The sequence below is a fragment of the Physeter macrocephalus genome, chromosome 13 (assembly GCF_002837175.3).
Source record: "Physeter macrocephalus isolate SW-GA chromosome 13, ASM283717v5, whole genome shotgun sequence".
NCBI classification, from domain to species: domain Eukaryota; kingdom Metazoa; phylum Chordata; class Mammalia; order Artiodactyla; family Physeteridae; genus Physeter; species Physeter macrocephalus.
In genome coordinates this window covers 9351571-9364152 of record NC_041226.1, presented here as the reverse complement: position 1 = coordinate 9364152, position 12582 = coordinate 9351571, and the positions used below count along the sequence as shown (strand labels likewise).

Genomic DNA, 12582 nt, shown 5'->3' with positions numbered 1-12582 from the left:
TATTATTGGTATTTATTAACACTGGTATTGTAAACTTGAAGCTATTATACATATACTGTAAGACAGTGATTCTCAGAGTGATCCATGGAACCCTGGGTGGGAGGAACCCACAACCCTTAAAGGGGATCCAAGCTGTCAAACTATCGTAATAATAATCATATAATAATAATAAGAAGAAGGAGAAGTTGAAAAAGGAAAAGAAGGAGGAAGAGAGGAAGTTATATATATCTTTCTCACTGTGTTGACATTAGCACTGCTGGTATGTCCTGCTGCATACTTTAGTGCGATAATTGTCTTGAGGAAATGCACTTTATGTGAACTGCCCTAATCATTTTTCTCCCAAAGAATTCCATTTTTACTTGAAAGAATAACCAACAAACCACAGTCTTTCAGACTTGGGTATTCTGCAGATATTTCTTCAAAAATAAATGAAATGGGCTTATCCGTACAAAAAAACAAGTGAGAGTATTTGTTGCCAAACAAACTGAATTGTAAAATTCAAACTTTTAAACAAAATGACAATTTTGGAACACTTGTATCTGGCTGTTAGCTTGACAATTTCCCAATACTAAATTTTCAGATTAGATCAGTGGTGACATTAACAAAAGTAATTGTTTAAGATTGTATAATAAAATGTGTCAACGTTTGGAAGAGCTGCATAACTCTGAACTAATATTTTCAAAATGACCAATGCATAATATTTAATATTTACAAATATTAAAATTTCTCAGTTTTAATGTTGAATATGGTAAATATAAATAGATATAATCCACACAACCAAATGCTCTTTGGGATCCTCAATAATTTTTAAGAGTATAAAGAGATCTTGAGATCAAAAAGTTTGAGAACCATGGCTGGAAGATAAAGCAAATAAGTAAATATGTTAATGTTATTAGAAACCAAGAATGCAGCATTAATAAAAAATACACCAGCAGCTATGAGCATAGTTAGCATTCAAATTTTGTTTTTTAAAAAATATTAACTACTGGAAGGATCTTTGTAGATTCTAAGGATTCTAGAACTGGGGCAGGGAATTACAACGACTCCCTAGGAAATCTTTTTGTGATAATAAAAAGCAAGAAAGTGTTCAAATGTTAATTAAAGCATATTAAAAAAAACAACTCTTAGGAAATACTTGGAGAGGTTTCCACTTTCAAATTTGAAATGATTTGAGCATCAAAAAGAATGTTTTCTTTTGTAAAGAAATTCATTATTTATAATGTGTTCTTTTAAATTTTATATATACATTATAAATAAAAATCTAAGAAATCAGTTTTACTCAACTAAGAAAAAAATTCCTTTACTACCATTAGTAGTGATTACTACACCAACTACTCTATACTCTGAAAATCGGTAAGGGAAAGAATTCAATATTTACCCTGCCTTTTTAGGAGGAACTATAGAGTTCACCCCCAGTTGTTAAGGGAAAGCTCTTCCTTGCTGAAGAATCCCATCTAATAAATGTATAAGAAACAACATAATTTGAAAGTCACTGTTTTTCAATTAAATAACTGATTCACGTAAATATTATGAAATCAACTAGATTCTAGAACCTGAGCTTAAAGTATTTTACTAAGTTCTTACTAAATTCTTACAGCTTTTTATTTTAAAAGTCATTATTTTGTTATCATTTCACATTTCTCAATTATGGAGAACCTCCACATTATACTAGGGATTATGAAGGAAAAGCACACATAACAAAACAAGGCAAGATGTAAGCTTTAACAAACCACACTGTAAAGGCGTGCCAATTACCTACATACCCAAAGAAAAATAACTTAAAGAATACTAAGTATAGTAACTATAGAGGGGAAAAAGATATGGATAAAAAGCAAATTTTACCATCTGGAGTGCTTTTTGAAGCCTTTAAGTATTTTTCTTGATTTTCTATTATCCTGTCAAATTCATTCAACAAGTTTCTTTTGATTGGGGGTTCTCCTAAAAGGAAATTTCCATACATGTTTTTAAAACAAATAATATCAATTAAAAAAAAAAAGCCTATAGTCCATTTTTTTTAAAACTAAAGTACTGACTCTTACAATATGTTAACTAAAAACTACATAATTATAATTTAAATAGTGAAAATTCTATTTTGAAAGAGAAAATTAATTTTTCAACGTCAATTTAATTTCTATTATTTTTTGACCATTTAAAATACCACTATTTAATAGGGTCCAGGGATAAACAGGTGTTACCAGATATCACAGATAAGCTATTTTTTAATAAACTGCCACTTAGTAACTCTAGGTTTACTGGCAATAAGGACAAACAAAATTTCTTCAAATAAACTTTTCTTTTTTTTTTTTGCATTACACTCAAGAAGGAATTTATTACATAGGTCCTTGAATTAGAGTCAGTGAGTAGGAGAAAAGATTTTAAATTACCAAAATTACATTAAAGTATTACCAAAAGTAATATGTACTTCTTATTTAAAAACTCTACAAAGGCTGAGAGTAAACTTAAACCATAATTTGTTACGCATTTCCATGTCATCCTGAGATAATATGTGTTAACAGATACTTTGCTCTTTGATGCTTTTTTAAAAGTATAAATCAAGTTTTATTGGAAACCTGAGTTGCATACAGAATCAAGGTGGAGATAAACCACAAAGCCACAGGGTATTAGCAATTGACGTTTTATTAAAGAAAGCGAACTTGAAGGATTTAATAAATAAAAATGTCCATGAAAGGCTTTATCAAGTGTTAGATTATAAAGTGACTTAATTGCTTGACAAGAACCTGTACTATTCAAGTAACCAGAAGCTGATTAAGCTATATATATTGATATCTAACAGAAGTGAGGGAAATGAAACAGTGATGTTGTTGAGAACATTTAGTAGAAGTCTGAGTTGTTTTTATTCCTAAGCATAAGGCCAACCCACTTTAGTACACACAGGAACAAAACGGGGTCCTATAAATAAAGCCATTATTTTCCATGAAAGAATTATGAATATTTTTTAAGCATCTACACCTCAGAGTTTTGCACTAGAGAACAGCAACAGTTTAAGGTAAGTATTATAAACTTACTACTTTGCCCATAACATAAACTTGGTAAAGAATGTGACCTGGATAAGACTTGATTAAGCAAGTCTGTATCCACCAGGATGACTTAAGGGCAAAATGCACCAAGTGGAAGAATGAACTGACTGGCTTCAGTGTCTCTCTCTGTAATGTGAAGGGACTGGACAAGAAAAGTTGTGATAACTCAACTACTCCAGCAGTCTAGAGTTTTTAAACAGGAGCTAGGTATTTAAGATCATCCACTTAAAAGTTGGAGAGTTAGTTTTTATTTACTTTAATTGTAACTAACCAACAGATTCAATTATTTAAGATTACTCCTAGACAGAGATACTAACAGAAAAAAAAAATCAAACATCCAATTAACCTAATAATTGAACTAAGTTGTTAAACATACTACATTTAAAAGAGAAATTAGAACATACTCCAAATGGCATTAAGACCAGAATACTATTTGCTAATGGTAACTGATTTTAGAACACTTCCTGGATGAAAAAAAAAAAAAGCAAGCTAACCAACACCTATAATTAGAAACTAACTTTTAAAGTTCTTAAGACCCAGAGTCTGAACCTCTGCGCTCTCTCTCCCTCTCTATGTATGTAAACAGGACTCAGCCAATGACTTCTTGGTACACAGACTCACTGATATCACGAGTGAAATCGCATTCTCCCAAACTACACATAAAAGTCTGAAAAAAATATATTCAGTGTATAATATCCTAATTGCTACAAGCTAGCATATCAGAATTATTAAGGACTTAATTTAAAAAGTGATTGGGAAACCAACAGGAAATAACAGACACTTACCAACTGTGACAAGTACATCTCCTCCTCTTTTTCCAATTCCTGAATTTATCAAAACCGCTTCGTTTTTTTGGCATGTAAAAATAGAGTGTTTGGCGTGGCTTAGAAGTTCAGAATCTGTCAGCTCATCATCTTCCATAAAGGCTTTGGCAATCTCTACTGCTTCTGTTTCAAAATAGTTTTCTGGATCTTTGGAGTTAGGAGAACAAACTTCTGTATTTGTTTTCATAGGAAGATCAGGAAAAGTTTCAGTTTTCCCAATTTCCATTTTTATATTTTTAGGTAAAGCTTGTTCTTTACCCAAAAGACAAATGTTCTCAACGTGTGATACATTGGTTCCTGACATCAACTGTTGTTTGTCTTGCTTAAACTGAGAGAGATATGGAGAAGCTTTAATAGCATGATTTTCTGAAGAACCACTTTCAATGTTATAGTTGTTTGATAATTTAAATTCCTTATTATAGGCTTTTCCCATTTTGGAGCTTACAGAGTGTTCTGAGGTTCTCTTATCAATACAAGAAAGAGGAAGTATCTTTGATACATCTTGTCTAGATGGAGATGAATGCTGAAGACTACATTCAGTTCCAATTAAATCAAATTCCTCGAACATTCCCGTAACTTTGCAAAAGGCACTCTCAGAAACTAGAACATGTTTTCCACTTGCTGTACTAAATCCAGAGAAAGCAGATGACAGTAAATTTTGGGGGGTATGCATCACAGTATTTTCTTCTCTTGCAAACTTGTTTGAATGTTCTTCATTACTTTTAAATGATACTTTGGAAAAGAGATGCTTAGCACTATCTTCTGTCTTAGAAAATACCTGTCTTGCCTTTTGTAATGCAGCATCTGATACTTGTACAGATTTTCCACTTGCTGTGCTAAAAATCCCACAAACATTTATAGAAGAGACTGACTTGGGACATTTTCCCATGTTAAATTTACATTTATCAGAAGTTTTCAAATTAATATGACAAAGTGGTGTTTCAGACACTTTCTCCAATCCAGATATACTTTGGTCATGTTGTAAAATGTGTTCACTTTGAATGTTAGGAAAAACCTCGTGTGAATGCATACTATGTTCTTCACTATCTGGAGAGTTAGGAAAAATAATATCCTCTGAATCACCCAATGCCTTATGAGAACCTGTCACAATTTTTGTTCGGCCAGTGCCTGATTCACTCTCAGTGTTTTGCTTAGTTACGTTACTGCAGTTGTCTGTAAACCTCTCTCTCACTTTTGTTTCATGAGAAACAAAGGCTATCTTATCACTTGCTAAACTGAATGCAGGTTGCTCTGTCTCAAAATTATTCGAATCAGATATGGCCACTTCAACAGCTGTGTTTTTATTTTTGCATGGTGAAGAGTTAGTCACAAGTTTCTGAACACAACTATCTTTGTCTACAGCTTGTGGGTTTATGTTTGCTTCTCTTACAGTGGATATTACTTCAGAAAAACTAGTGTTTTTCCTATCTTTGACATTCCTCACTACTGACTCAATATCAGAATTATGACTTTTATTTTTTGAGAGATACTCTGACTTATTAAATAACTCATTGGAATGAGAAAAATCAGAATGATATGAATAGTTGTTAGACATGCTGTTACTTAAGGAAGTTGAATCTTGTTTTTCAGAGAGATTTTTGTCATTTTCAGTTATGATACTGTTTGAACTATTTCCACATGAAGGATTTCCTACACAATCTCCAGGATATTCCTTTAAACATATAATCTTGGCAGAATTTATTTTTTCTAGTTGATTATTCAATTCTCCTTCTCTAATCCATTTTTTGGCTTCAAATAGTGAAGCCTGACTCACAGAAATTTTTCTACCACGTCCTGTGTAAAAGGCTAAAGCTGAATTTTCAATGGCTGAACAAGTGGACTGATCTGTATAACAAGTTATAGGACTTTTTCTTGTTTCTTCTATATTTTCATGTACTTTAACTTTCAGAGAGATACTATTTGATATCTTGAGATTTTCAGTTTGTCTGTATAAATGATCACTTAACAGCCTGGGTGGCATGCCTGTCTCCTTAGAAACAAGCTTTTTCTTCTCTAGAGAATACTGCATTTCTTCATGCTTTGGGGCAGTTATTTCAACTGTCTCACATGCTAATTCAAGCCCTTCTTTACATACCTCTCTGTCCTTTAGCATCTTTGCCCCATGATGGCTGAAATTAGTGATTTCACTATTATCTTGCTTTTTTTCATCAAAAAGATTTTTCACTTTGTCCAAAGATTCCTTGGCAATTTTTACTTTTTTCCCACTAGCTGTATGAAAACCCAACATGGTTGGTTCTGTGATCTTTTTGATTTCACATTCAGGTCTCTGCTGGAGAGTCAGTACTTGATTTTTAATACCAACTGGGTCACCTCCTTTCAATATTTTGTTTTTGACCATATCTGTTTCCTCATGACTTGAAATGTCTATTTTGTTGATATTTACGCCAGAAAGTAATTCAGAATTTGAGGAATCTGAAAAGTTATTCAGTTCTTCTGCAGATTTTTCATCAAAGAAATTTACAACTTTATTTAAAGACTCTTTAGAGACTCTGATGTTTTTCCCACTTGCAGTCTGAAAGGACAAATCAAAAACATCAAAATCTTTTTTATTTTGCCTCATCTTGTTAGCGGTTGACTCTTTTTTATTTGACATGTTAACATTAAATGTTTCTTCAGCTTTCACAACTTCCAAACAAGTTAAATCTGACAAACCTTTAATTTGAACGTATCCCTCCTTCATAAACTGGCTAGATAATTTTGGATGTATGTTTTGTTGATCAATACATGGCAAGCCATTTTCATCTTTATGAATATAAACCGTATCATTTTTATTTGAAGCATTGCCATCAGATTCTAAGTTACAAACAAAACCAGTACAATTATCATCATTTTCAGTATTTCTCCTGTAGTCTTCAGTATATTCTTTGACAAAAATGCCAGTAGTCATTTCAATGTTATTTTGTAGTATTAGTTGGCATTCATTATTTTTCTCACTTAAATTTTTATCATTGCTGTAATTTTCTACCTTAAACATCGAAGCATCAGAATCGTTACACTGACTTGAAGAGAAACTTCCTGGATCTACTTCTGCAGGAGTTTCCTCACTAACATTCTCAATGTCACCGAACAGTTTCATGGCTTTCTGCAATGCTTCACTAGAAACATTCAGTTTTGTGCCACGGGCAGAATAAAAGCCCCTAAACTCCACTTCATTTTTATCTGTTAAATAACCAGAAGCACTTTTGTTACAGTTTGTTGTTGACAAGCAAGCCAACTTTTGCTTATCTCCAACTATACCTTTACATTTCTTGCTGCTACCTACCTGACTGAGAGATGGGGCATTAATTGTGAGATGAAGATCAACATCTTTACATTCCTCAGAAATGGTATTCAAGACAGTTATCTGGTTTTCAGGCATTTCAAATGGATTACTCTGTAACATGTGGCTTGGTTTTCTAAACTGTGTAAATTCAAACTGACTTCCTGATTCTTCCAATATAGTAGAAAGTTCTGTAATTTCTGCCTTTTGGCTAGGTGTTAAATTATGGTTTGAATTAAAGTCTCGTTTTAAAGATAAAACTGGAGGAGTTGTGTGACTATTTCCACTATCAGAAACAACTGCACTACTCTGCACATACCCAGATACAGTATTAACTGACTGTGAATCAAGTTCACGAGGTCTGCTTCCTTTCTTTTGATTTTCTAATGATACGGTATTTACAATTTCAACACAGGCTAAGCTAGTAGGATAATGTTCTTCAATATCTTTGAAGAGCATTTTACTTTTCTTAATGTTGTGTTCAGAGAGCTTTATTTCTTTATTAGAAGCTGTTCTGAAGCCACTTCCAAAATTGTGACTTGAAATCGAATCTGAGAGTCCTGCCCATTTGTCCATGCAATCATTATTTCTGTTTGATTTCATATCTATATCCAACGAGACATATGACTTTGAATCTTGACCCAGAGTCATTTTTGGTGGTTGCTTTACACTATTTCTATTCTTCTCTGCAAGATCACGGACTACATCTGATGAACCAAAATCTTTTGTAATCGACACTTTGGCTGCTTGTCCGTCATCTATGTCTGTACATGCTACTATGGCAGAGTTCTTGGGAACAGGTTCTCTTAAACAACTGAGGTCTGCCTCATGAACTTCCTTAATGTTTCCTAAAACAGGAATATTCCTTTCAGTAGTTGTTTGAATGACAAAATTATTCTCTTTGTCTGGGAAAAGTTCTTCAGAATTTGGAGTGACAGTTATTTTTGAAATTAAAGTAGTTTCTTCTTGGTCTTTTTGGATTACTGTGAGATTTGTATTTTGGTTGAATTGTACCTTCATAGAAGGTGATGCTTCTGTTATGTATTTTTCAGGTGACAACAGCTCAGCGTTTTTAGAATTTTCGTTTACAACACATGTTTCTTGATTCTTTTCCATGGAAATACTTTTGGTTAATTCAAAACCAGCTTCACAATTCTCAGATTTTATTTTCTCTGACATTCTATATGATTCTTTTCCTCTAGAAATCACAACTGGATTTGACAGAAGATCCTTGGAGCCATGGCCATGTAAAAAGCTTTCCTGGGATTGGAAGAGAATATCACTACATTCCTCTGAATGTGGCAATGCAGGGTGAAATACTGCAGGCAATACTTTTTCCTTTACATCTGAAACTCTCTGGCTTTTTGGATCATCTTCACAGTGCTTTTCCTGCAAGCATGACACATAACCAGTTTCTGTGGTTATAAATGACTGCAGTTTTTCCTTATTAATTTTTGCTTCTTTATAATCAAGATCCTGAGATATTGTTTTATTATTATTAGAACTGCTTTCATTATTAGAACATTTTCTCATAATTGTCCCCAAAGAGCTGGTTACAGACAAAGCTGGTTCTTCAGAATCATTCTGTAAACAGTTTTTTTTAACAGAAGAATGCAATAAACCTAAGCATAAAGACACAAAGTGACAAGATGAAATTGCAGTTCCATCAATTACATTCACTAAATATTTTCCACTAAGTTAAAAAGGTAGTGTCTGAAACAAGAATTACATGAAAAGCAAGAAGTGAATGTCAGGTTTAAAAGAATTCTAAATATTCTCTATTTTGAATTTATTACATTTCCCAACTAAAGATATATAGGACCTAGTTTTTTTTAATAGTATTTTATCAACTCAATTAAAATTAGTATGTAGTTCAAGAAAGCAGCTAGCTGCCATAAGTAAAATTCAAAGTAATTTTATTGGAAAACAAAATTAGAAAAAATTCTTTGCTAATATTGATGTAATAGGAGTTAGAAAAGCAAGGGAAAGAAAAGGAATTAGAAAACTAACCATTTCCTTTGGTTAATTCAGTCTTTCACATTGAAAAAAAAAAAAAAACCCAATATGAAGTTTTTAAAAAAAGGTTCTTCGCATGAAAGGCCTGAAAGATTACCTAATGTCAGGCAAATGGGCTAAACTGCTCTGTTTCGTTAATTTTATTGACCCTCTGAATTTCCTACTAACAAGTCAAAATTATTAATCTCATTTTATTTAATCACTAACCACTACTACATATTAGCTGTTTCATTGGTTTTATCTCTGATATATACAATAGCAAACATTTTTCTGTGGAAATTAACCTAAATCTCAAACTGTTCTCTACTCCAATTCCACCAAACCTATTGTTCACTGAGATACTACCACCCACTCAAATCTTCACACAGGGAGATAAAATCACCTTTTTATCATACAGTATAGTTACTGGTAAATAAACTGTTGCTCAAATAAAAAATGAGTTTCATTGTGCACACTCCTGACACCCAGAGATATAGTAATAACTCTAAGCAATCTCTAAATATTGAAGAAAACTATGTAATAACAACAAAAAAGTCACTATTTTATGACTGCCTTACATTAAACTTAGCTGGCAGTTAGCTTTTTTCTATTTTTTACATGCTTTAAAGAAAATACATATTAAATAGCACAACATATTTACAGAATTGTCCAACTTGCATATAATAAATACTGAAAATTAAAGCAGGAATTAAGTAGCCAAGCTCTTGATGTTTATGAATCACATGCTCTGTCTCAAGAGTTATGATTATATATATACTATGCAAATTAATCCAACAAGTTTGAATGAAATGACTCTGAACATTGGTAATCAAAGGCCTAAACAACAATGCCTGATACCAAATATAAAATACAGATTTAAAAAAAAACCCAAAACACTACAGAAGAAAAAAACTACAGAATGAAAGCAGGAAGTATGTTTTTTAAAAAGGTTGAAGAAAGAGATTCACATATTCAAATAGGAAACTTGTCACCATCCATAAAACTAGACACACTATTTGGGCTTCCCTGGTGGCGCAGTGGTTGAGAGTCCGCCTGCTGATGCAGGGGACACGGGTTCGTGCCCTGGTCCAGGAAGATCCCACATGCTGCAGAGCGGCTGGGCCCGTGAGCCATGGCCGCTGAGCCTGCGTGTCCGGAGCCTGTGCTCCGCAACGGGAGAGGCCACAACAGTGAGAGGCCCGCGTACCGCAAAAAAAACAAACAAAAAAAACTAGACACACTATTCACACACACACACACACACAGAGGTACCTGAATCAACATTTATAAATGTATGTGGTGCTTCCAAAGGCTTGGCTTCAAATTGCACTGAAGAGTTAGTTAGTTCTGATTCTTGGTCTTTCTGCATTTTCAGTCCTTGATAAGATGTTTCATCACATATAGCATAAATGAACTTTTTTGTTTTCTTTTTCAAACTGGCTATTAAACCTGCATTCTTCAAAGCTACAGAAGAATGTTTGGTAGTGGCTGGCCAGCTGCCATCATCAACTGAACTTGTATGTAAAGAATCCTCTTTCTGTGAGCAAACAGTTTGTACTTCCAATCCACTTTTAGAGGCTTCTGGTTCTTTTTTAAAGTTTGCATCAGTCATATTACTTGAGAAATCTGCTCTGAAAGTCTTTTCAGGTGATTCTTTTATCCTGAATACAGACTTCTTGATACCCTGAAGTGGAGAAGCTATTAGAGAAGAATCAGATAGTGCTTGCTTTCCCACAACAGTGGAATCTTCATGAGACTCAAGACACTGCCCTTCATCTCTCTTTTTTACCACTGTTTCCTCATTTAATATCTTCACTGTTTTGGATATGCTTGAAATATGCAGCAAAGAATTTTCTAAAGTAATGAAGTTGGTACGTTCTTTCTCTGTACCTATGATGTCTTCTTCTGAATTATTTTGGTCACAAGAAGAAATATACAGTAGGGATGTTTTCTCCATCTGGCTTCCATTTAGACCCGAGAGGGTTAGCTGAGACCATTCAGACACTGAAGATGGTACAATTTCCCTGGAGATTTTGTCAGTTCCATTCCCAAGGGGCTTCTGATTTATTACATTTGAATCTAATGGATCACTGTCATTTGGCTCCATTTCAGATACAAACGAATGTTTATTTTCTGTCATTTGTATTTTAACTTCTTCATATTCATCGGTTTTTGTTTCATTGAAAATATTTTTCCTAGTCTTGCCAGTTTTTATTTTTTGTAGATTTCTTGTTTTATATTTAGAAACACATACTGGAAAACTATCTTCTTCAGAGATATCTGCAACTGTTTCACATACTTCATCTTCTAGGACATTTGGCATCGACTTTTCAAAATGGTCTTTGCAGCTATTTACTTTACCAAATGAATCCTCTAACATTTTCTCCAATCCTGTTAAAATATAAAGCAGAAGCATTATTAATAACATTTTATAACACAACCATATAATTTATACTATTCTCAAATCTTTTTCATAGAAATAGTATACACTGAATAACACATAATTTAGCATTTAAAGGGTTATCCTGAATGCTAGATATTTTTTGGGTAGGGAGGCACCAACCTTGCCCTGTTCTTCTGGTCAAGACTGATTCCAGTGTACTCAAAGCCTTTTATTCATACTCAATCCCTAATAACCTTTCTTTACCAGCTCTACACAACTGAAACTCACTCAATTTTACTATATATACACAATTTAATATTCTAAGATTTATCAAACTAGAAGTTCCAAATTTTGTGGCCCTACAACCAGCAATAAAATCTGATTTTATACATACATACACACACATACAGATATCCAATCCTACACATTTATACAGATATACACAAATACTAAGAATATGCAATATTCCAATGACCTGATTAGGTAACTTTAGGTATATCTGCAACCACATTTACTTTCTAATTAGAAAATAAGGTTTTCACATTTAGTTAATCATTAAGTCTTAACCTGCATCTCTGTGAGTTTTGAGTTATGGGTTTTCTTTTGTTTTTGTGTCACAAGAGCATCTTTGAATAGTAGTGTCCTAGTATGTATGTTTAAACATTTTCATCTAAATCAAGTTAGTTTCTATTCTCAATACCTTCAGTAATCATGAAAGGAGAAGCAATGTGTTTTCTCTTCAAGAAAAGAGGAGCAGTATTTCAATGATGTCAGTTGAAAACAGTAGTTCAATTAAACAGAAGGACTGGGCTTCCCTGGTGGTGCAGTGGTTGAGAATCTGCCTGCTAATGCAGGGGACACGGGTTCCAGCCCTGGTCTGGGGAGATCCCACATGCCGCAGAGCAACTGAGCCCGCGAGTCACAACTACTGAGCCCGCGTGCCTAGAGTCCACGCTCCACAACCAGAAGTCACCGCAATGAGAAGCCCACGCACTGCAACGAAGAGTAGCCTCCGCTCGCTGCAACTAGAGAAAGACCGTGCACAGCAACGAAGACCCAATG

At 33.7% G+C, this 12582-nt stretch overlaps 1 protein-coding gene across 3 annotated transcripts in view; it reads right to left on the bottom strand.

The window, feature by feature from the left end:
• The window catches only part of BRCA2 (BRCA2 DNA repair associated), a 55331-nt gene that overhangs the window by 30618 nt on the left and 12131 nt on the right, over positions 1 to 12582 (bottom strand). For all 3 annotated transcript variants that reach the window (XM_055089318.1, XM_055089319.1, XM_055089320.1), the window contains exons 10-12: positions 10410 to 11528; positions 3824 to 8764; positions 1843 to 1938 (exon numbers count right to left, since the gene is read on the bottom strand). In XM_055089318.1, coding sequence (XP_054945293.1) covers positions 1843 to 1938; positions 3824 to 8764; positions 10410 to 11528 — 6156 coding nt within the window. The remainder of the gene's footprint in view (positions 1 to 1842; positions 1939 to 3823; positions 8765 to 10409; positions 11529 to 12582) is intronic.